This window comes from Tupaia chinensis, unplaced genomic scaffold (assembly GCF_000334495.1).
Source record: "Tupaia chinensis unplaced genomic scaffold, TupChi_1.0 Scaffold000335_1, whole genome shotgun sequence".
Lineage (NCBI taxonomy): Eukaryota > Metazoa > Chordata > Mammalia > Scandentia > Tupaiidae > Tupaia > Tupaia belangeri.
Genome location: NW_006159829.1, coordinates 2561981 through 2587347, shown reverse-complemented (window position 1 = coordinate 2587347; position 25367 = coordinate 2561981). Strand labels below are relative to the sequence as shown.

General features: G+C 49.7%; 1 protein-coding gene across 11 annotated transcripts in view; it reads right to left on the bottom strand.

The window, feature by feature from the left end:
- The window catches only part of PTK2 (protein tyrosine kinase 2), a 291358-nt gene that overhangs the window by 8590 nt on the left and 257401 nt on the right, over window positions 1–25367 (bottom strand). For 8 of the 11 annotated variants that reach the window (XM_014589190.2, XM_006152112.3, XM_006152115.3 and 5 more), the window contains 6 exons: window positions 22770–22907; window positions 21933–22064; window positions 7888–7950; window positions 4650–4689; window positions 4277–4383; window positions 674–682 (listed from right to left, as the gene is read on the bottom strand). In XM_014589190.2, the coding sequence (XP_014444676.1) occupies window positions 674–682; window positions 4277–4383; window positions 4650–4689; window positions 7888–7950; window positions 21933–22064; window positions 22770–22907 (489 nt within the window). The remainder of the gene's footprint in view (window positions 1–673; window positions 683–4276; window positions 4384–4649; window positions 4690–7887; window positions 7951–21932; window positions 22065–22769; window positions 22908–25367) is intronic. The other 3 variants (XM_006152113.3, XM_027773308.1, XM_006152117.3) reach the window with 1 other exon arrangement.

The window sequence follows — 25367 nt, the reverse complement described above, 5'->3', positions numbered from 1 at the left end:
GGCATGGTGGGGCACGGGCGCCAGTCAGCTGTGCTGACCGCGGCAGCCACCTGGGGCTGCAGGCCTCAGCTGCCCCACCCAGGCACCCATGAGAAAGGGTGGCTAAGCCACAGCTGTGAGCAGGTTCAGGACATAGGGACATGAATGAGCACTGCCCGAGTAAACTGAGCACAGAAGGCAGAATGGCGTGAGGGCCTTCAGGGGAGCACTGCTTAAAATTCAAATCGAGTAGAGCTGTACCAGGCACAGAAAGGACCGTGGGTATGAGCAGCCTATGCTGTGGCGGCCAATGGCTGCTCCATCACGACTCTGCGCCGGGGCTCAGGCCGGGACACCAAGTGCCGGGGCTCAGGCCGGGACACCAAGTGCCCGTTTCTGAACCCTCAGTGCCTCTGCCCAAGTAGTCGGAAACAGATTAATTCTGTTCATGGCAGTTGTGAAGTGTGGGCCTGATGGAGAAGAGGACGAGGATAATCCATTCACTGCAAAGATACTCTCGTCTCACTCTCTGGCAAACAGAAATGCCACTTTTGGCACTTGCTGGTCATGAGAGGTGACAGACCAAGCCAGAGTGCCCTCCCGCTGGCTCCCTGCCGCTTTCTGTCCAGAGTCACATGCAGAGCGGGGGTAGAGGACAGAGCTGGACAGACACACAAGGACACGGTGTGCTTACCCTCCACGGCTATTGTCGAACGGAAGGTGAGCAAAAGTTAGAGGAATTATCAGAGAGGGAAAAAAGAAAAACAGTATTAATAAAGGCAGCAGACACCCCCCCCAAAAAACACATGAGCAGAGCACAAGGGAGCCGGTTCCAAAGCCGCTGACCAGCACCAGCTCACAGTAAGCCAAGTGTGGCTGTTCGGCATCCATCCGTGCTACACACGAGCACGTGCTGTGCTTACCACCCCGTGGACATGAGAGCATGCAAGGCCCCGCAGCAATGACCCGGCAGCAGCAGGGTTAAGGCTCTTCACGGACAGGAGGCGTGTATGTCTGTAACCACTGGGAACAGCGTGTCTGACGGCTGAGAGGCTCTCCATTCCCACACCCCGGGCCCCTCCACAGCCCTGAAGTCTGCGGGTACAGCCAGGATACAGACTCTGGGCTAGGGGCCGTGTTGACAGGTATCAGGAGATTAAGACAAATCAAAAACAGGCAAACAAAACCCCCTTCTTTTGAGCCAATTCTTGTGGTTAGGTGAACTAACTCTAAGTGAAGCAGTTTTAGTGCACTCCTGCACAGCTGGGACCAGGGCTGGTGCTGTGACTGCAGAGCAAGGCCCGAGCTGTGGCTCTCGTCCCCTCCTCAGACTTGGAGAGGATGCACGCGGCTGCACACGCTGCGCGGTCCGCATGGAGGAAGGTTCCCGGGCACTGGGACGGGCGGTCCCACAGCTGCCCCCAGGCTTTGCTCTCTGCACTGAAATCACTGGACAGCCTTCAGCTCGCAGTCACGGATGTGCGGTTTGAGCCAAGTCAACACACAGGTCTTTCTGAGGGTAGTGCCACAAGGCAAGTGCCAAGAAGAAATTTAATGAACGATGATTCTAGGAGGATTTATTTTAACCTGACTGAAGCTTCTGTGCTTTGTCTTCTGCCCAACTCTTGTGGTGGAAGGGCTTCGTCATGGTGCTTCTAGGGACCGTCCCAGACTCAGGGTCATACTCCAGAAGCAAAAGCTTAGTGTGGAGACACCTGTCACTGGGTTCCTGTTTTTGGAGCTCGGTAACTTGGAAACGTCCTGGCAAGCAGATGCAATACAGCACCGCCCTCTACAGATGGAGGCAGGTGTGACCACTGAGGATGATGCTTGGACGCAGAGAATTAAGAACCAAACATAAAGCCATCAAGGAGAAATTGAGACTGATTTTTGGCTACATGTTACTTGAGTGAACTATGCTAAATAAACGTTGTTAAAGGTAAGAATTATTCCTATTGACTCAGTATTGTTCTTCTAGGTAGGATTCGATAACCTCTACCGAATGAAGAAACAGAAGAGGTACATATTTCACAATCACTAATATATTTAAGTATACTGTCTCCATCAACATTTCTTCTTGGGGCTGGCCAGCAGGTGGTGTGGTGGCTGAAAGCAGCAGACTCCACAGAACTGACCACGGTTGAGTCCCAGACCCGGTGACTTGAAAGTCACGCTGGGCCCGTGAGCACGCATGCCCAGTATCTTCCAAGAAGAGAATGGAGGAGGGACTGCAGCATGTCCACTCCCCCTGAGTGGGATGGGTGGGTTTGTTTCTTACTTTCCCGCTCTCTGTCTTTGTTTCTCTCAGTGAGTGCACGCACCATATGGCAAAACCTAACAACAACAACTCTATGTGAAGGATATTCTCAATGGTACTGATTTGCCTGTTACTCAGCTGTGAGAAATGAACAGGCATATCAGACTTCTGAGGTGGTACCCAATCTACTCCGCCAGTTGTTTTTTCCTTATAATACAAGTCATTTTTAAGCTGGCTCTCATGGCTTATGAATGTGAAGAGTTCATGAACCTAAATTTTCACTTTTTCTTTCCTTTTTATTTTGGTAGAAGTTTTTGCCTTAGGGGTGTGTGCATTTGCTAGAGAGAGAGAGAGAGACAGAGACAGTGAGAAGGAAAATGAGAAGTCACCCCCAGGAAGGATGGCCATGAAGCAATCCCTTCTCCTCCATTCTCCTGAGACCTTGGGCGTGCGTGCACGTGTGCCTGAAGAGAGTTTCAAGCCACCGGGTCTGGAACTCAAACTGTGGTCAGCCAAGTGGAAGTCCAGCAATGAAACCGCTCCACCATCTGCTGGTCCCCAACGTTCCCTTCCTTAAACTTACAGAAGCCTTATGAGGAAGGCCTGTCGCTCCTCCCTAAGGACGCCGAGCGTGTCACTGACAGTCGCTGGGAGATGTCCCTGGGAGAAAGGCCCAGAGGACTGGGCAGGCGCCTGGCGTCTCTGAGCTGATGAGCCAATGGCATGAGCTGTGATTACTAACCCCCGGAAGGGGCATCTCGGCCCAGTTGCTCTTGCACTGGCGCAGGGAGCGGGTGAGCATCCTGGTGCCACATTTATTCTCTGGCCACCTCGTGAGTGAACACCGCAAGCCTCTGCATTCTGAGCCTGGACAAGACCTCTTCTCCTCCTGAGACTAACCCTGGCTCCTCTGAGATGACAGTCTATCTTCTTTAACCAATCACCAGCCTGAGTTGGCTTTAGAGGTGGCAACCTTGGTGGGGAGTCAGTCAGGGGCATGGTGACAGCAGCTTAGCTGTGTGAGCTCGGCACCCCAAACACACTGCTTGACCTCTGCAAATCCTGGTTGCCTCCTGTGAAGATACCATCTATCCTGTGAGGCTGATGTTGAGGATTTAAAACGCGGGAAGGTCTGTCATCGCAGTTGGCACAGAGAGGGTGCTAGCACATGGTGGGCACTGGAAAAAAAATCCATCTAACTAATACGCTATTGACCAGTAAGACGTCACCCACTACAGGATGCACCGTTTTCTTATCAACCACTAAGAAAGGAAAGGACTCTGTCAGTAAAAGCAAGACACCGTTCTGGTCTCAGATGTTAAAATGTGAGAACAGTGTGTTACCAGAGCTGAGAAACAGGTGCTACTTTGAGAAGTAGTATGTTCTCTTTGGTGGAAAGCAAGAGGACTCCTCGCAGAGTAATGCAGAGGCTCTGGGACACACACAGGAGCAGCTCACGGTTGGTTTTGTGCCCAAGTCAAAGGTGCCTCGGTCTGAGGACGGCTCTACTCTGCACACAGTGCTTACACACACAGTTCCGACCTCAGACGGGGAATTACTGCAGTTCTCCATGAAGCCATATTGACAAACCGGAGATGGTGTCAAGAGAGTGTGCTCACTTAGCCCAGGTACCTGGGTTTAATTAATTAAAAAAATTATTTTATTTTATTCGTTGTCATTATCTTATTTTATTTGTTTTTGAAGTTGACCAGATTGACAGAGAGAAGCAAAGCGAGAAAGCAAGCTGCCAAATCTGGGACTCAAATTGCGGTCAGCCATGTTAGCCACCTTAACCACCACACCACCTGCTGGGCCTGGGTTTAGTTAATTTTTAAAACCAGATAGAAATCTTAGCACTTCATTTCAGACACATTCTGTCTGGTCAGAGAAAGATGATGCAGAAAGTGAGGCTCTGACTGAGCTCCCCAGATCCAGCCGCTCTGTGCCACTCGGCAGTCCTACCCTGCACAACCCCACTCAACACCACCAGCGACGTGCAACCCTGCAAGCAGAGCGTGCCGCCCAGGCTCAGACACCCACCTTGACGCCCTCGTTATAGCCGTCCCCAGGGCTGCCGAGGCTGGCAAGGCTGCCCAGGTGACCAGGGGCTCCGGGGCGTGGGGGCTTCTTTGGTGGAGCCGCAGGATCTGTTGGAAGGAGATGATCCCCCGTAAGTAACTCACGTATGACAATGAGAAAGCAAACTCTCCAAGGATGCAACGATCACAACAGATGCTAACCCTGCATGCTGGGCAGGCCCTTCTCACACACCAGGACAGGAACTGCTCCTGCCACGGGCTGAATGTGGTGGGCACCGTGGCTGCTGTGGTCTGGAGAGTGGGATGCAGCACTCCAAAGCTATGCTGCTAATTCCAACCCACCCCACCCGACACACAGCTCATTCCTCACTCACCCGGCTTCCCCACAGGCTGATACACGTGTTGGTTCCCAGTCTGTAGGAAAAGAACAGTCCAGTCAATGCCTGGAACGTGTGAGGATGTAACTACTTCTCCTCTCCCACCCTGTCCATTCATCCATCCTCTCAAAATTGTGTGCTAGATGCCAAGTATCAAGAGGCATAAGACAGGGCACTGCTTAGGTCTCAGCTGGGGTGGGCGATCAGAAAAAGCAGCACAGGACGCCAACACAGTGTGCACGAAGGAGTGAAGAGGCAGACATGGAATACTCTGGGATCACAAACAGGGGGCCACCACCAACATAGAATTTTCTTTCATGCATGTCTAAAGTTTCTCATTAAAGCATTTAAAACCACAGGTCTTGCTGCGTCTGCATTTCGCTTCATCACAATGCCGTCCCTTATCACATAAGGGTGCAGTCGGAAGGTACGAGTTTTTACTAATGAAGCATTTCTGACTGGTCCCTGTCCAGGTTGACTTTGTTAATTCTGTGTATTTTCTGAGTACTTTTTATATGCCATATACAGGACAAGAAGAATCTCCTGGGCTAGCCCTTGTAGCAGTGCTTCGAGCACATCTGGAGCCAGATGTCCCCCAGCCCCCATGGCCAGCTGGGATTGGCATCCTGGCCCCAGTGGCCAAGATGTGAATGTCCAGACTCCTGACCAAACAGAGACATGGAGGAAAAGAAATGTGAAATGACTTCACCCCACAGGAGGGGGAGGGGTTGCTTTCCCTCTCTTTCTGGCAAGTCCATGTGCCTTCTGGCAGTTACCCAGAAAAAAGAAAAAAAGTTCCTCTCCCAACATGTTTCTTACTAGCAAATTCTAACTAGCTGGTCTCTGAACAGGACTGCATTTCATGGCGATCCCACGTCTAACCATCTAGGACAGACTGCTTGTTAAGAGTCACTTCATAAGGAGCTCAGAGCGTGGAGACACTGTACACTGTGACTCCATGCAATGAGCTGCAGAATGTCTGGCATGTGCCATCTGTAGAGCACCCCCAGCCTGCACATCGTGATGGGAGATGACAGATGCTCACACTCTGGCAGCCGGGCAAGTCCTCTGGTGCCAGATCTCAGGGCCAGACAGAATGTCATAGCACAGACTAGAAAAAATTTCCTGTAGGGTCATTCTGTAATATGCATCTGGGAGCTGGGCGATAAGAACGTGGAATGCAGTTAGGTGGGTGCAATGTTCCACTCAAAGAAGCTTATTATGGAAAGGCCTAGAACACATTTAATATATCTTTTTTTTGAGAATTATTTAATTTTATTAATTGTCATCATTTTATGTTTTTGAACTTGACCAGAGAGAGAGAGAGAAAAGAGAGAGAAGGAAAGTGAGAAAGCAAGTTGCCAGGTCCAGCACTTGAACTGTAGTCAGCCATGCGCGAGTCCTGTTGCCTTAACCACCAAGCCACCTGCCAGCCCTTGGCATACATTTATAAGACAAGAGCAGTAAGTGGGGACTGGCAGCTGGTGTAATGGCTATGTCGCTGGACTCCCATCGACTGCAGTCCGAATCCCAGACACAGTGGCTTAACTCACGCCAGGTACGTGTATGTGCGTGCCCAAGATCCCAAGAGGAGAACGAAGGAGAAGGGATTGTGGTGTGGCCATCCTCCCTAGGGAGTGATTTCTCGCTTTCTATCTCTCTGCCTTTCTCTGTCTTTCTGAAGAGTGCACAAACCTTACAGCAAAAACCTCTCCAAAACAAAGAGTAGTAAGTGATTAAAAAAATCTGCCTTTATCTTTTTAAGAAATTATTTATTTACGTTTGTGTATCATTTTTATTATTTATTTATTTATTTATTTATTTGGAGAGGATTTTGCTACAGGGCTCGTGCACTCGCCAGAAAGACAAAGACCGACAGGGAGACAGAAAGCAAGAAATCACCCTCTGGGGGGTATGGCCACGCCACAATCCCTTCTCCTCCATTCTCTTCTCAGGATCTTGGGCATGCATGCACATGCACCCGGTGTGAGTTTATGCCACCAGGTCTGGGACTTGAACTGCAGTCAACCACATGGGAGTCCAGCGACATAGCCATTACGCTAACTGCTGGTCCCCCGTTTGTGTATTATTTTTAAAAAATTGCTATAAGGTGTGCATGCTTACTGGAGAGATAAGAGAGGAAGAAGGGGGGCAGAGAGAGAGAGAGAGAGAGAATATTTAAGCAAGTTGCCAGGTCAGGGACTTGAACTGTGGTCAGCCATGAGGGAGTCCAACATCTTAATCACTGTGCCACCTGTTGGCCCCCATCTTAACCAGACATCAGCTGGCGGAGATGTTATCAAGGCAATTTCAACCACTTTCCTTGAAACACCAGTGGGTTTCTAGTAAGGTTTAGATACATTTGGAAAAATCACATACTAGCTGTCCAGAGTATCTCAGGTGCTCCCTGCAACGCCCAGAAGAAACAAATTTTACTTGAACAGGTTTCATGTGACTGTGGAAACTCCCCCAACTTGCAATAAGAGTATAAAGTGCAGCAAGAGAGTTGGCAGGTGGCGGTGGTTAAGGGAGCTGGACTCTCACATGGCTGACTGTGGTTTGAGTCCTGGATCTTGCAGCTTGCTTGCTCTCTCTCTCTCACTCAGGTCAAATGAAAACAAACAAACAAACAAACAATTCTTTAAAAAACAAAAACTGTAGCAAATGACAATGCTGAATACAATAATTACTACATATACATCTCTCTTTGGGTCACAGAGTCCAGCTTAATGCTGCAAAGCCTGTATTGGTAATGGGACAAAAAAACTTTTGCATCTGAACAAGAAGTCTAGGCTGCACATAGTCTATTTTATTTTATTTGTAAATGTTTTGGCCTTAGGGTATGTGCGCTTGCTGGAGAGCCAGACAGAGACAATGGGAGGGAAGTGAGAAATCACCCTCTGGGGGATGGCCATGAAGCAATCCCTTCTCCTTCTCCACCATTCTTCCCCTGGGATCTTGGGCACACATGCAGACATGGATTTCAAGCCACTGGGTCCTGTACTCTACAGTAGTTGGCCACGTAGGAGTCCAGTGAGGTGACTGCTATGTCACCTGCTGCCCCGCAGAATCTATTTTAATCATTTGAAGTTAAAATGTTTGCTTAGTTCATAGAATGGATTATTCTGATCCAGATTACAACTACTAGTGAACATGGATATCTTAAGACAAAAATAATGGCCCATGCCCATAAGAACCTGTGGTTCCATCCTGTTGAACACACGGTATTACTTACCGGACCCTGAAGACTCCCGTCTTCCCTGTCGATGCTACCTCGAGAGAGCCTCACGTCGGGTTTCTAAAAAAAATGAAAACAAAACCAAAATGGTTTCAAAACTGCTGACAGATTCTGTATTACATTTTTCCCTTTACAATACAATTGTCCCCTGAGTAAATAGAGTTAACATTCTCCAACAACATTTTTTTTTTAAGAGAGGTGTCTGCTATAGGGTGTGTGTGCTCACCAGAGAGACAGAGATAAAAAGCGAGAAATCGACCCCCACGGGAGATGGCCATGCTGCAATCCCTTCTCCTCGTCTACTCTCAGGATTTAAGGAATGCATACACACATGCCTGATGTGAGTTCTAAGGCACTGGGTCCAGGACTCGAGCCTCGGTCAACTATGCAGGAGTCTAGCGACATAACCATTAGGCCATCTGCTGACCCTAACGTTCCTCAGTTTCAAAAATTCCCTGACGCAGTAGTCAGGGGAGGCTGGCTGGCCCACCTGAGTGCACGTACGCCCCGGGAACCTGCAACACTGGAACACTTAGTCTTTAATACCAAAGACTCAGCTGTCAGAAACTCCATGGCGTATTTTTTCTTTTCCTTTTTTTTTTTGAGAGGTTTTTGCTATAGGGCGCGTGCGCTCGCCAGACAGACAGAGACAGAGAGACAGAAAGCGAGAAATCACCCCCCAGGGGGCATGGCCACGCCACAATCCCTTCTCCTCCATTCTCTTGGGATCTTGGGCATGTATGCACACACGCCCGACATGAGTTTAAGCCACCAGGTCCGGGACTTGAACCGTGGTCAACTACGTGGGAGTCCAGCGACATAGTTATTATGCTAACTGCTGATCCCCCCATGGCGTATTTTTTCTATGCAAAAAAATGCATCACAACTTTTCTGACAACCTGGTATCTTCCTGGCAGAGCAAGGATTCTATGAACTTGGCCAACTTCTCAAAGTAGCAAATGGGTACGATGACAAGATATTTTTCTTCCACAATGCATATGGAGTACAGAAACCAAACAGAAATCCAGACTTAACATAAATAAGAATATGCAAATCTCACTAAAATAAAAATGAACAGGTAGGTTACATGCCTTTATGGGAAGGAGCCTGGCAGGTCTTCCATCACAAAATGACACTGTGCCCAGCACAGCGGGGGTGTGGGTCCCACAGCCAGTCCCTGACTCCTGCCTACCCCTGTCTTGCAGCTGGGCACACACTCCTGCCTGGGAAGTCCTGATCTCCCTTTGAGACTCAGCCCCATCCCCTCCTGGTGGTTCGTCTCTTCCTCTTGGAGAAGGACTGTCACTCTCCAGTCTCTGCTGCCCAGGCTCTGTGTGCATAGCCCTCACTGCCCCATTAGTCAGAGGACAGCCACTCCGCCTCGTCTTGGGTTTCCCATCAGCTATACCCGACAAGTGCCTGGCACTGACGACACAGCCGAGACACTTACTGGGTGGAGAAATGAACTTGTGTCTTCCATCTCCGCGCCCATGGCTGGAGCCGAGCAGAGCCTCCCCCACAGCACAGCTCCTGAACTAGTCCTGCCTTGGCCCTGACATATCTGACTGTCAGGTGATTCCTGCGCTCCCAAATCCTGACTGTTTCAGGGTCTCTCTGATCATGGGTGTTCAAGGCTGTAGATCTTCCTCCACCATCTGAGCCTATAACGGCACAGTGGCAGCTGTGGGTGCCAGGTTAAACTGGAAGTTGGCAAAGGACACAGCACTGTTGAGACCAGAGCCATCAAAGATGCTCTGGTCTGAACACCCAGTGCTGTCCCCTCCTCCCTTCCTTTCCCTTTGTCCCCCCCCCCCCCCCCCCCCCCGCGGGGTGGGGACAGGCCTGGAATATAGCAGGCCTGGAAGGAATGTTGAGATCTGGTACAGGTCACAGAAGGAAAGGGGTCAAGACACTACTGATGGTTAGTCACAGAGAGGACTCTGGGTGATGGCTGTCAGCAGTCCTCAGGGTTGTCACACGGGAAACGGTGTGGCACACTGTTATCAACTGAATTAACTTCCCAGCTATTATGTAAAAAAGATACTGCCTTTAAAAGAAAAATACTCATTCTAACAATTTTTGAATTTGCCAGATGAGTCTACTCACCAGAGAGACAGAAAGGGAGAAGGAAAGTGAGAAAGCATCACCTGCACCCCGGGGGATGGCCACATCACAACCCCTTCGCCTTTCCTTCCTCCTTTGGGACTTCTGGGTAGATGTGCCCATGTGCTGACATGCTTTTTAAGCCATCAAGTCTAGGACTTGAATCATGCAGCTGGTCATGTGCGATTTAGCTGTCTTAACCACCATGCCACAAGCTAGCCCTCATTTAAAAATAATGCGGAAAAAAAAAAGGGCCTAAATTTGGAGCCAGCAGGTGGCATGGTGGTTACGGCACAAGGACTCCCACATGGCCAAATGCAGTTGGAGACCTGGACCTGGAGGCTTGCTTTCTCTCTCTCTCTCTCTCTGATCGAACTGAATAATAATAAATATAATTAAATGAATATTTCTTGAAAAAAATAATGCCAAAATACAGGTTGGAAACCACCTAAATCTCAATGCATGTTAAAAGAGCAGGCTTCTACAAAGTGACATAACTGTCCCCATAATTAAATGAGAAAAGCTTTGAATAAGTCTTTTGGAATGCCCAAAAACATTAACTTAAGAAGACTCTAAACAATAAAAGACTGAATTTTACTGCATGCATATGTACCACATTATTAAGAAGTAAAATGGGACCAGCAGATGGTGCGATGGTTATGTTGCTGGACTCCCACAAGGCCAACTGCAGTTCAAGTTCCGGACCCAGTGGCTTGAAACTTAGGCTGGACGTGTGTTCATGTGTGCCCACGATCCCGAGAGGAGCACGGAGGAGAAGAGGTTGTGTTGTGCCCCCTGGGGGGTGACTTTTCGCTCTGTCTCACTGGCAGTGCACAAGCCCTATAGCAAAACTCTCTCTTAAAAAAATAAAACAGAAAGAGGGCCGGTAGGTGGTGTGGTGGTTAAGGGTGCTGGACTTCCACATGGCTGACTGCAGTTCAAGTCCCAGACCGGTGGCTTGCTTTCTCACCACCCCCTGCCCTGGTCAAATTAAAGTAACTAACTAACTAACTAAAGTTAAATAAATAACTCTTTTTTTTTAAAAATAAATAACTCTTAAAAACATAAAAAGAAATAATAATTGTAGAAATGAATTTTTACTGCAGAGGTCAGTGACAAACCCACATCCACATGGGGAAGTCAGACCCAGGTGCAGATGGTACGCTGCCTCACCCGGAAGGATGCCCAGAGGTGCTCACTGGCTGTAGGGGGACAGAGGAGCACTAGCCCACACACTGTGGACATGGCCTGAGAGAATGCAAGATGGGGGACCAGCAGTTGGTGTAATGGCTATGTTGCTGGACTCCCATGTAGTTGACTGTGGTTCAAGTCCTAGACCTGGTGGCTTAAAATCACACCAGGCGTGTGTGCGTACATGCCCAAGAACCCGAGAAGAGAATGGAGGAGAAGGGACTGTGGAGTGGCCAGACCCTGGGGAGTGGCCAGACCCCTGGGGGGTGATTTCTCGCTTTCTGGCTGGCTGTCTCTGTCTGGCAAGTGCATGTGCCCTATAGCAAAAACCTCTTGGAAAAAAAAAGTGTGTGGCGGCCGAGAGTTAAAGAGCAGTGTGGGAATGGTGGCACTCAGAAAGGACAGCACTGGCCTTTTTAATTTTTTTTTAGAGAGATTTTTGTTATAGAGCATGTGTGCTTGCTGGAGAAACTGAGAGATGGAAAACGAGAAATCACCCTGCCCCGCCTCCCCCCGGGGGGGGGGGATGGCCACATCACATCTCTTCTCCTCCATCCTCCTCTTGGGCTTTTGGGCACGCACATGCACCCAGTGTGAGTTGAGCCACCAGGTCCAGGATCTGAACTGCTTTTGAGTACATAGGAGTGACGTAATGCTGGTCTCAGACCTTGCCTGGTTTCTGCTACTGGGTAAAGTGAGAACCTATCTCCTTCTTACAGAACAGTTTAGATCTAAAGACAGTTGTATTTGGAACCAGCAATTAGCATAATGGCTATGTTGCTGGACTCCCACGTAGTTGACCACGGTTCGAGTCCTGGACCTGGTGGCTTAAAACTCACGCCGGGCGCGTGTGCGTGCATGCCCAGGATCCCGAGAGGAGAATGGAGGAGAAGGGATTGTGGCGCGACCATCCCCACTGGGGGGTGATTTCTCGCTTTCTGTCTCTGTCTCTCTCTGTCTGTCTGGCGAGCGCACGCACCCTATAGCAAAATACCTCTCCAAAAAAAAAAAAGACAGTTGTATCAAAGATAAAGCAATTAATATTTAAAATTTTATATAAACAGATCATAGAGATAAAGAACATTCAGGGGTGATCTGATCATATTCCCCACTAGGTGTTCATTTTTAATTTAACTGTAACTTAATTATAACAAAACGCACAAAGTTTAAGTATGGGCAGAGCCGAATCCATTGTAATATGCTGTATACACAGTGTGTGCTGTTTACACACGCTACATTCTAAGAGACACGTCAAAAAGGCAATACTGTCGCATCGCAGAGCCCATACACACAAACCTCTGTGGTGGAGCCCACTATACACCTCGGACGTGTGGTGTGACCTGGCGGGACTGTTGTGAACATGTAATCGTGTGCGTACCCCAGAAGGCGCCACCCAGATCAAAACGCACAGCATGCACACAGTAGGCCCCGCACCCGCACCTGGCTGGTGCCTCGTGGACTCGACACGGGAATCTGATTTCTGGCCCAAGGTCAGCCTGCCTCTGAAATTTACAGCACAAGAGGACTGCAGAACATGAACTCGTGTCCGGCCTCTCTGCGGAGGCCATGTCCGTGGAAGTCACCCTGGGGGTGTGGGACAGCAGGCCGCTATTCCACCGCACAGCTGTTTTTTTTGGCCGCCCTCCACTTTCTGGTGTGAATGTCAGGCTAGGCCAGCACAGCCGAGTGTTCCAGATGCCCTTTCACACTGGGCATGGGCCCTCCTTCTCCAAAGCGCATTGCAGAGGGGCAACTGCAGGCCTGGGTGGAGGGTACGTCCACCAAGAGCAGATGAGAGTTCCAGGCAGGCCCTGTGCAAGGGCCAAGGACAGCCTGAGGAATAGGCCTCAACTCTTGTGTTACCTCACTTGAAAACTTCCCACTTAAGGCTTTCAGACTCACAGATCATTCTCCTCTGTCCACACTATGCTGCCCTCAAATCTGGGCTGTGCCAGGAGGGGAAAACTGCAGGGTGGAGTCTCCAGACAGTGGGGGAGCCGGGAACAGCCCATCCTGAGGCCGTGTGCCTGATCTGGCATGGCTCTGATCTCTGTCTTGGCAGTTGCCTTTCCTTCAGTCTGCCCGGGTCTGCATGCAGGAAGAAAGCAAAAGTATTTCTTTCCTGTCTCAGAACACAAGGAAGGCTTTATTTGGACAGGACTTTCTCATCTTGAAACAAAAATCCTGTTTTCAGCACAGCAGCACAGTGGAAAATCACTGTGCACACAGTAATGGAATAAAAGCAAGTCTCACTGTTACACTATTTCTAAGCAACGCCCACAGGAAAGAAAGTCCTCGCAGCCGGAGGCTCTCACTGAGGTGGTCTGCACTCTGGCCGTGGCCGTCTGCAAGCATTTTCCCAGTGGTGGATCTGCAGCAGAGCCATCTCAGAACAGGTGACACTTGCACGGGGCCAGAGAAGGACGTGTGGCACCATACGAGGCCTCTATGCAGGCTGAGGTGATAACGAACCCAGGGAGGGACAGCTGGCCACAGAAGTGCTTGACAAGTGACAGTGTCACAGTTAATAGCACCAGCCACATTCAAACAGAGGCGTTCCACACACCTGGCCTCGCCTATGAGAAAAAGTGGGCACACGCGTGACCAAGCCAGCTGGTGGGGTCCCCGAAAGGAGAGGTCTTCCAGGGAGTGCAGAGCTGGTCCCCAGCACACTCATGAGCAGGGGCCAGGAAGGACCTTTCAGGGGGATGGAAACAGAGGCAAGCACCCCCTGGCGTGTTAACAGAAACCGGGAAGGGTAATTTGGGGTGGCTGGAGTTCACAATAAAAAAAAGTCTGGCTTGCACTTTGTATGTTTTTTTTTTTTTTTTTAAAAAAAACTCTTCCTAAAAATTGCTTTTCATTTTATTTTATAAAAACATCTGTCTCCAGAGTTTTGGGAAAGGATCCACACCAGGCCTTCCACACACTAGAAGCCCCTTGGCCTTGGAGACCACAGTCCTTCACAGGCACAGCCTCCTCGGGGAGACAGACAACCCAGGCCTTGTGGGCTCACCACGGCAGGTGATGTTTAAGGGCACTCTCACAGCGACAAGGCTAGCTTTCCTTTCCAGTGACGGGCACATGTAAAAATGTAATAGTAAGTGGGTTCTGAGTTGTCACCTGCAATGGTCCTTTGCAGCATTCTTTCCAGAGTGGCCAAAATCCCTCCCTCCGCCTATCAGCTTGGCTGTGGTGGGAGCAGGTGTAGTCCCCAGACGGTGCACGGGGACTCCCTGTCATGTGTGTGCAGTGCTCTAGCCTCTGCAGGAGTCTCATCAATGCCACTCTCAAAGCTGCTACGGAGATGAAACCTGGCCAAGAGGGAATAGCCCTCCCCCTCTAAAAACGGTGCATCCCTGCCCCCTCTGCCTTATACATGTCACATTTCACCTCATCCACAACTCTGAGAACAGTCGTCTGCACTTCACAGAGGGCATGTGCTCAAGGTCGGGAAGTAAGGGCTGGCGTCAGGACCCAAATCTTAGTTAGGAGCCCTGAAGCGTGAACTGCACACCTCCCAACTGGTTCTCTGCAGCCAGACTCCGAGGTGGTCCTGGAGCTACTCAGCAGGGAGCCTGGCAGCCCAGTCTGGGCTGCGGTGAGGGGACCACTGTCGGCCCTTTACAGCAGGAAAAGCACTTTCTCTCTCTCTTTTTTAATTGTCGGGGAGACGGGGAGGAGGGGAGAGAGAACCCTGCTCTCCCCAATAGGGCCTGGTCACACTGCGACCCCTTCTCCCATTCTCCGTTCCACCAGGACCCTCGGAATGCACACGCACCGGCATTCTCAAGCCCCAAGGGCTGAGGCTCACACCACAATGGGCCACATGGGCCATACCTCCCTGTACTGTGCTCCCCGCTGTGCTGCGGGGCAGCACAGAGTGCTCTTCACACACCATCCCCACCAACTTCGTTTGGTTTTGGTTACGGCCTCGTCACTTTCAGCAGTGCAGGGCGGCCATGAGTAAGCCGCTGTCAGTCCATTTCCCAGGTGAGCAGACAACACCTGCACCTGGCAGGAAGGGCTCCAGAGCAGGGCCGCCTGTGACTCAGAGCCAGCAGACACCCAGCAAGTGACTTGGCATCACACACCACCCTGCACCCTCGCACTGCTCCTTCATTCACTCACGGGGCCGCCAGGCTTCACACGCTGGCATATGAACAGCTAAATCTCCAGCCAGACCTCCACCAACGGCCATTGCGTCTCCCTGGAGTGAGCCTCTTCTGAATCTTCTGTCTCACTTGGTGGCACAATGTCCCTTTTGGTAACACCAGGCCAGGATTCCTGCCCCAGACCCCCTTTCCTCTAGACCCTACATGAACGCGCCAGCTCTTTTGGCTTTGGCGTGTCTGAGCTGCCCGTCCCCTTCCCCCCCACCCCCCGCTTCCTGTCTCCCAGCCTAAGTCCTCCTGTCAGTGCTCTGAACCGCCCAGGCCCCCATCACTGTGATTCTTCTCTGATGCCACCTCCTTCAAGCATCCCAGGCCAAAGGCCAAAGGGTGATCTTGAGACCAGAAGTCTCAGGATCAGGCCGGTGCTCACTGCGCAGGAGTGTGGCCCTACCAGGTCTGCTGCAGCACAACCTGGGCCTGGGGAACCAGTTCCCTGACAATCTTTATGCACATCACATTTTATCTTAGCATGTCCATTTATAAAATGATAACATCTGCTTCCGCAGGGTTCATGCCGCATTCGTATTCATTTCTCACTCAACAAACATTGATATAGGGTGGTATTCCACAGCACAGTAAAAGATACAGATAACTTAATACATGATATAAAAACAAACAAAACCCCAAAGCAGTAGCCCTGTTATGCACGTGTACAACGTGAAGGCCTGTTTAAGGCTGAAGACAACCAGGGCTGAAGCACATCAAGTCCTTGGCGTGACTGTTACACACAGTGTACCCATGCCTTAAAACCACGCCGTAACCCCACAAGGATACCCATCCATTATATGCAAACCCGAAATCAGAATGAGAAACGATAATACGGTAATTCTGAAGAATTAAAAACCCAAACCAGAACCCTCCAAACATGCATGTCCAGTAGTGCCCAACCCTACAGACCCGTGAAGCTCACTGTCTTGGGCCAGGTGGTGGCACACCAGTAACGCTTTCCCACACAGGAAAGGTCCTGGGTCCATATCCCGGGAACCCCAGAGCATGCTGGGCGTGGGTGCTCAGGCCAGATGAGACTGTGGTGGGTTGTGGTGTGAGAACCTTGTTGGGAGAGTGCCTGTCACTCTGTGTCTTTCATGAAAGAAAAACTCAGAGGCAAAAAGGTGCTTGTCACACAGATAATTAGCTCACTGTAACCATGCCCTTCGAGCTCACCCTGGCGGTAAATGTCCTGTCAGGAGGGAGAAAGGGGTCAGCGCACAGGACAGCCACCGGTGGACTTGAAGTCAGAGACGGACGGGATCAGATTGCATTTCGGAAATACCGCTGCTTTAATAAAACCTGAGCTCTGTCCCCAAACCTCTGGCCGCCTCCGTCTCCCACCTCAGCCCCAGCCACACTGGACAAGCCCTCAGCTGCCACGTCCTTGGGTGGAAATGAATACATTTTGTTTCCTTTCCACATTCTTTCTACTTGGCTCAATCTCCCCAAAGACTTGCTTCCAGACCGACTGCTCCCCTGGCTGCCCATGGTTTTTTTCACCGCATGGCTGCCTGATGCCTTGTCACCTTTCTCCCTCCCTTCCCCATGCAGAGACTCCAGGAGGGCGGCTTGCTTCCCCCACGCTGGGAGCCTGGCAGCGCAGCGGCACAGCAAGGGTCAGTGAGGGCCCAGTCGGGAGAGGCCGGAGGTGGACATGGGTGAGAAGATCAATGAGGCATAGTCAGGATGTGAGGGGCTGGACCTGGGCGGGAAGAGACGGCAGACGAGGGACTCCAGGTGCTCAGAGGTCAGACCAGTAGGGCTGGGTGACCCAGTGAATGTGAGGGCAGGTCCCGGAAATGGCATGGAAAATAGGAAGAGCCAAGGTCGATGTGCAGCATCTACATGGCTCGTGGACACGTGGCCCTGGCGTGTGGGCAGGCAGCCAAGTGAGTGGAATCCTGGCAGGGACCGCGCCAGGGCACTCGCCTCGCTACGCCACTGCTGCTGTGACCTTGAATGCAACAATGATGATAAATGGACTGCCCTCACTTAGCAACATCAGTATGAAAATCCAAATGAGGAACCAGAAGATGGTATGATGGTGACGTCACTGGATTCCCACGTAGTCTACTGCAGTTCGAGTCCTGGACCCAGAGGCTTAAAACTCATGTTGGGTGCATGTATGTGCATGCCCAAAATCCCAAGAGGAGAATGAAGGAGAAGGGATTGTGGCATGGCCATTCCACACGGAGTGTGATTTTTTACTTTCTGACTTTCTCTCTGTCTCTCCAGTGAGCACACATATCCTATAGAAAAAACCTCTCTCTCATTTGAAAAATGTTATTTAACTTCATTTATTTATTTATTGTTTATTTCAGTTTGAACAGAAAGGGACAGAGTGGGAACCAGCAGTTAGCGTAATGGCTATGTCGCTGGACTCCCACGTAGTTGACTGCGGTTCGTGTCCCGGACCTGGTGGCTTAAAACTCACGCCGGGCGCGTGTGCGTGCGTGCCCAAGATCCTGAGAGGAGAATGGAGGAGAAGGGATTGCGGCGTGACCATACCCCCTGGGGGGGTGATTTCTCGCTTTCTGTCTCTATGTCTCTCTCTGTCTGTCTGGTGAGCGCACGCGCCCTATAGCGAAAACCTCTCTAAAAATAAAAAATAAAAAAAAAAAATAAAAAGAAAGGGACAGAGAGAGAGAGGGAGAGAGAGAAAGAGAGAGAGAGAGAGAGAGAGAGAGAGAGAGAGAGAAAGTGAGAAAGCAAGCTGTCGGGTCTGGGACTCGCACTGCAGTTGGCCATGGGGGAATCTACCACCTTTAACCACCACGCCACCTGTCAGCCCTGCAAAAATCTCTCTTTAAAAAAAAATCCAAATGAAACACCACAAATGAACTGCAGCCTTACAAAGAATCACTGATTATAAGTAAACGAATATTTATCACTGGAATATATCACCAGCATAAACCTAAGAGAAATGCTCCACGTAATTTAGTATGCTTCTTTTTAAAAAGTATTTATTTAAAATACAGAGAGAAAAATTATACTTAATGCAGGACTACTGTAGATAATATCTATCAAAATAAAAGCAGGCAAGGACAAAAATACAAAAAAGTAGGGGACCAACAGGTGATGTAGTGGTTAAGGTGCTGGACACTCCAACATGGCTGACACAGTTTAAGTCCCGGACCTGGTGGCTTGCCTTCTCACCTTCTCTCTCTGGTCAAGTGAAAATAAATGAATGAATAAATAAAACTAAATAAATAATCCTTAAAAAATGCAAAAGTTGGTAAGAATGCTTCAAGAGAGAAATATAATATATATAAACTGGAAAATGAAGAACAAAAAAATTTTAAAAAGCAACTCAACTGTGTGTCCAGAAAATTTAAGGAAATCAGTCAAAATGACTTCATAGATAAGTTGTTCGAAAATTAATGACAGCTCCCTAACAGCAACTTCAGCACACACACAGACAAGGGGGACATTCGGGCACACTGCGCTCGGACTGTGGTGAAGCTCTACGGGAGTGCCAGCTCCCTAGGAAGGGGTAAGCCGGGATGGGGTTGTGAGCCAGCTCAGGAAACACACCATGTGACCCCACACGTAGGTTGCCAGGTGACACGATGCAGCACTAAGCATCCCCATGGGACACTTCCCCGGCTTTGTGAACACATTTTGAACATAATTTAGAGGCTACCGGGAGTGCCAGAAACCTGCTAAAGTATGAGTAAGATCTGTGCAGTGCATTGTACGTAAATAATCTCAACAAAAAGAAAAACCCAAGAACTGGCCCGCCAGGGAGTAATGCACACCTTAAGGCTTTGGTTTAGAAACCCTTAAAATCCCTAAGATCGAGAGCTGGACCATTCCCTCCCCGTGCGAATGCTCTGTGCCGTTGTGTCCAGCTAGAACCACGAGAACCTCATGTCTTTGTGCGGGTTCTTCCCTCTGCCTGGAGGGTGTCCCCTGAGCCTATGCGCTCTGCAGATCCCAATCTCTCCTTTGAGCCGTGGTGCCAGAGCTTGACCTCTGAAGATGCTCCAGAGTTCTAAGCAAGCACAGGGCTGTGTCCTGTCCACTCTCGCTGCGACTCTGCCTCCTCACAGCCACATGAAGCGGTGGCACCCACGGTGGGCAGTGGCAGGCCCTCTGTTTAAATGAATCACACAGGACAAGAGGACTGAAACACATTAATTCTAGCTTGAAGAATCTACAATATTTACTTTTAAAAATATTTATAAATCAATGCTGTCTGGGAAAGAGATTGCCTAGGCAAAAAAATTTAAAATGCAGGGATGAGAACTGCAGGGATGTTCTCAAAACAGATTTGATATTCAAAGGGACTTGCCCAGCTTAATAGCTGTAATAACTATTTTTTGTAACTTGTAAACTTCCCTTAATTTAACTAATGTAGAATTCTGAAAGCACAGGATGGACCTTTGTCCCAAAGGTGCCCCACTCACAACAACCCCAGTGTTCCACCCACCCTTGGTGGTAATGCACGAGTGGGTGTGGCCGGTGAGGTGCCTGTACACGGTGGTACCTGGCAGCAGTCCTGCTGCACAGACAGTGGACTGATCACAGACCTGCCACCTAGCAACTGTGCGACCCGCATGTTTAGTTCACTTCGCCAGGTCTCTACTTCCTCCTCTCTAAAATGAGGATGATGAGGATAATAAAAATACAGGTCAGCATTCCTTTAGCCATACTTTCAAAATCCAAAAAGCACTGAAAATGCTAACTTCGACTTGTAAGTTTGAAGCAAACTATTGGGTAGTAAAACCTGACCTGAACGGGTATGAGATACTGTATTGTCTTTATTTACCTGTTAATGTGGATACATTTGTATTCTGCAGCAGAAATAGCAGTTCTAACTCTAGGATGTATTGCAGAATATAGAATGTGCATCACGTTACATTAACTCCTGAAAGTTAAAACAGCGATAAAGAATTCCTTCCTGGTGTGGTCTCTTCCCACACTCCCATTTGTGCACCGAAAATGGACTCCCACCGACGGTGGCCCACGCCACCTGCCTCACTGGAGCTCAATGTACTGGGCGTCACGAGCAGGCACAACACGCTCCACCAAGCAGAGTGTGCAGGTTGCTGTGTCTAATTGTGTGCGTGCATGCATGTGTGTAGGAGTTTAGGGTCTCGCTGAGCTGAGATCCTCCCTGCACAGTCCCCCAAGGAGCCAGGACTCCGGGCAAAAGCTGCTGTGCCTGGCTCCTTGGAGAGGGTCTCTGCGTTGCTGCTCTGGCTATCAACTCATGACTCACTAGCCTCAGTCTTCCAAATAGTACAGTTCATAGACACATGCCAGTTTTCTTTAGGGTGGGCTGAGAATGAAACCCCAGCTGAATATCAGTGTCCAGCATGCACTACTGTGGTCAGATCTGCTTTAATTGTTTTTTCCTTCTTCAAATTTTGCCAGAGGGTGTATGTGCTCACGAGAGAGAGACAGAAAGGGGAAGTGATAGTGAGGAAGCACTGCCCACTCCATGGAGAAGGGTCATGAAGCAATCCCTTCTCCTCGTCTCCTTGTGCGATTTTGGACATGCAGGCACACGCCCAGTGTGCTTTTCCCACCTGCCAGAGCTGCAACTGTCACACAGCCAGCTGTGTGGGATCCAGCTGCCTTAACCATCATGCTCTGGGCTGGCCCTGCTTTGCTGGATTTTAAACTATAGTTGAAGAACAGAAAGTCACATATAAAGAATAAAATCAGAATCACAAGTTGATAAATTCTGAAGACTGCAGGTTTGAATGCACAGTCTTATAATAACATCATTTGTCAACTTAAGGTGCCTGCGCCTACGTGACTTCAGCAATTTCAGGCCAGAGGCCGGCTCCTATTTCACTGGTGTCTAGTCCCTCAGAACAGTGCTTCACACGCTTTGCTGGTGTCAGTGAGGGTTTACTGAACCAAGCACAATGGACCCAAGTACAATCACCAACTAAAGATTTTGTGGGAATAGTACGAATCCTGGCTCCTTTAAGCCAAATGATTATTCGAGCTATTTCAAGAATACCAAAATAGTTATTTGGAGTTAGAGGAAAGTGGGGAGTGGGTCCTCACAGGCCCCGCGCTCTGAGGCTGAGGGCACAGAAGTACTTGGCAGCAGGGGCCATGGGACCTCTGTGTCAAGTAACACACAGAGCTGGCTCTGTCCCTGCACTTCCTCTCAGTCCCCAGGGGACTTCTGAAGGGGGAGGTGGCCAAGGGCTGCCTAAAGGAAGACATTTCCCATCCACACCTTCAGACACATGTGGGAAGAGGGCCAATCTGTCAGAGCGCATGGAGAGGAATGCAGGCAGGCAGACCCCTGGGAGCCCAGCTGACTCGGTGCACCCCGCAGCTGATGCTTCAGTGGGAGCTGCTTCTAGGTAAACGGTGCAAGAGCTATAGGGATACCCACACCTTTGAGCTCGTAATTCCACTAGAAAAATGTTAGAAATTTATCCCTACCTTAAAAATAGTGAAGAAATGTAATTAACCCATTAGTGCAAGTGTTACTGGTATCAGATGTTAAAATAACGTCTGTGCTTTGGAAAAGATGGAATTTTATAATCAATTTCAATGCAGTAGGCTCTAATGGGGCCTGCAAAGTGGAAGGAACTTCTCGAACACAATTACCAGGAATCTCTCCTCCTTCTCCAGCCAGCGCTGATCCTCTTCCATCTCCTGCTGCTGTCGGATCAGTCGCTCCTCCATCAGGTGGGTTGGCAGCACCTGCCCGAGTCCTCGCAGATCCAGCGGAGTCGAGTCCTAAACAGCGCATCCAGTCTCATAAGCCTATTCCTATGCTCTTACTTGGCTTTGTGTGTCTTTCAAAAAGTTAAGCAGAACAGCAAGGATGGTAGAAATAGGGTCTTGCGTGCTCTGCCTGTGGGGGTGACCGTTGTGGAGGCTGCAACTGAATGTGTATCTTTAAAAGGCAATAGTTAAGCTCGCGGTCGTTCTGTAGGGTCTAGTGCAAAGAAGTAATCCAAGCTGTGCACGAAGAACGTATGAATGCCTTAGTAAGAGGGTAAAACGTAGCAGCAGCCTGGAGGTACTACTCGGCTGATACTCGAGGTACGTGCCTGCCTGGGGAAGAGAGCACGAGTGCAGGTAAGCACAGGTGCTCTCTGACCAGGCAGGCAGTTTCCACGACAGCAGTGTTTCCTGGTCCTACTGGAAAGACCTAGGAACAATGGATGTGATCCACAGAACTGCAGCTCTGTTCCCTCCTTGACCTCATGTACTTGCTAATTATTGACAACTTCGACTCAGGGCTCTGCCTTTTAAATAAATGGAATAATGACTGTAGCAGTACTTGGCTAGTTCTTTTATTTAAAGAAATTCATAAAAATGGGAAGTGTTTGAGAAGATGGGGCATCCTGATTTAGAACTAAGGCACCAAATCCAGAAACGTGAGGCTCTGGACATAAGGGCCACGCTTCCTGAGAATGACAAGAACCCTCGACTCACCTCCGCATTGGGCTGCCACATGGCTATCTCCTGAGGTCTATGGTTCCATGGTTCTGTTTGGTCCAGAAGAGATGCCTGACCTGGGTAGATGCTGCCAGCCATGGCCGTGATTCCGTGTGAACCAGGGTAGCCAGAGACCTGCAAATGCATCAGGAGGCAAGGCAGTGTTCTGTCACAATGTGGCTGTTGCACGGTTCTGCTACACACCACAAAAGGTGATGAAGCTCCCAGAGACTGTGGTGGTGGTACACAGGGCAAGGGTCTGGATGCCATGACCTAGCTCCTGGAGCACGGGATTATGTTCTCTGTGTGGCAAAAGGGACTTGGCAGGTGTTTCTGTAAATTGAGAACTTGGCAATGGGGAGAGTACCCTGTACTGTCCAGTGGGCCCATGTGACCAAAGGGTCCTTAAAAGTGGGAGAGGAGAACAGAAAAAAGGGAAGCTGTGATTGCTGAAGGGTGGCCAGGGAGACCTAACGCTGCTGGCACTGGGCATGGGCAAAGGGCCGTCAGCCAAGGTACATAAGTGGCCTCATCACCTCCAAAGCTGGTAGAGGAAGGAGAGTCTCTGCTCAAGCCTCGAGAAAGACAATCGTATGGCTGCACTGGACAAAGACCACAAATACATACTAAAAATAAGAAATTCTTTACTTTGGAATTTTACAAACGTGCCGACATGCTGAGCAGACCATCCCTGGATGAAAGAAGTGGAGAGCCAAGAAAGAGCCGAGCCACTCTGTGCTCTGGACTCCCGGTTCCTGCTCAGCCCACCCCCAACAAGACAGAGCAAACACAGTATCGTGGATAGCTGCCCTCTAATAAACGAGGCTGGTGGTGGGAGAAGTTCTAGCAACGACTGAGGCAGAGAAGACCTTCAGTCAGACATGGAGAACAACCTCAAGGCAGGAGGAGGTAAGTGGAGCTGCTTTCTACGGTTTGCGCCTCAGTCGCGAGTGAGCATGTGCAAGCGTGAGTGTGAGAGCCAGTCCGCTTCCGCAGCTCCTTAGGCTAGCGCTGTATGGCCAGGGCTGTCAACTTTTTAGTGAGACGCAGTTCAGTCAAATCCATACTTCCTAATATCGTCACACCCCACAGCAAAGGCTGTGTCTGTCTCGTAGGTCTCTAGGCATCAATTTACACCAAATTCTGTGTGGACAATATGTAACTAATAACATTTCAAGAACACTATGCACATAGTTCTTACTTTATTTGTATGTAAATGTTTTAATAGAAGTTCTGCTAAATCCAAAATGCTGTATCATATGATTTTCAGTGAAAAGGTTTTTTTGTTTGTTTGTTTTTAAGGTTTTTGCCATAGGGTGCATACACTTGCCAGAGAAGGATACAGAGGGGGAAAGTGAGAAATCACCCTCGGGGAGGATGGTCATGCTTCAATTCCTTCTCCTCTTGGGATCCTGGGCATGTATATATGCACCCATGCCTGGTATGATTTTTAAGCTGCCAGGTCTGGGACTCGAACTGTCATTAGCCACATGGGAATTCAGCACTCTAACCACCATTCAACCTGCTGGCCCCCAAAAGGGATATTTTACTGCCAGAAAACTCTGAGGAATTTTCACAACAAATTGGCTTCAAATGATCTACAGCAGTTTTCTCAACAACACTCACTATGAAGAAAGCTCAGGAAGACTTCAGGCTGAAAAGGACCAAGAACCACCACCAGGAAATGTCCTGTAGCTGGTCTCACTGACAAAGTATATGGGAAAGGTAGAGCCTGGGAGAAGTTAATTGTGTATTTGTTCAATTTAAAAAAAAAAAAAGAATGCGTTAGTTAATTCACTGTCTGCTCTATTCTACACACTGTTCTGGGCATGTAACAAAGCAGAGACTAGTCCCTGCTCTCAGGGGATTCCACTGCAGTGGGGACAGCCAGCCGCTGACACACACATGCTGGAGTCCAGAGTCACACCACAAAGCACGCCGGCAGGCTGCCAGGGCACAGGGCTCTCAGCTAATCTCCTACTCAGCAGGTGCTGCCAGGTGCCTGTCCTGCTCAGGCCAGCTGAGCTCTGACTGCCATCGTGGACGGGGAGACCTTGGCTGCGCTTCTGGCTGCCCTGCTGTGCCAGGCCCAGATCTCTTGGCAATCACAAGTCTGGTTCCCTACACACTTACACACCTGCCGCGGCTCTGACCACTTTCTGGGTCTGGGTTCCAGTCTTCATCACTACAGACTGACCGAAATGAAGGGTAAAAGGGAGCTCGTCCTCACGTTCCTTGTGCTTGGAGCAGCTGCACACGCAGCACCACCCTCCAAGGAAGGGCTGCCCGGAGAACTCGGAGAGGCACTCCTCTGGCTCTGGCCAGGTGGCTGTCTCAGAACAGGGTCTGATCCCCTGCCCTGGGACCTTCTGCAGCCGCTGTTAACCATGCTTGGTATGCGGGGCTCTGCCTTAGAGTGAGTGTGCTGTGATCTGCAGGCTGAGGAAAAGCTTGAGATCTACCAGCTTCAGCGTCACCCTGCTGTGGACATGGCCTTCTTCCCTCAGAAGAAACGGCCTGCGTTCCCCTTGGCACCCTAGGACCAACAGTATCAAGTGCGGCCCCTACTGGCCCAAGGTCTTCATTTAAACTGTG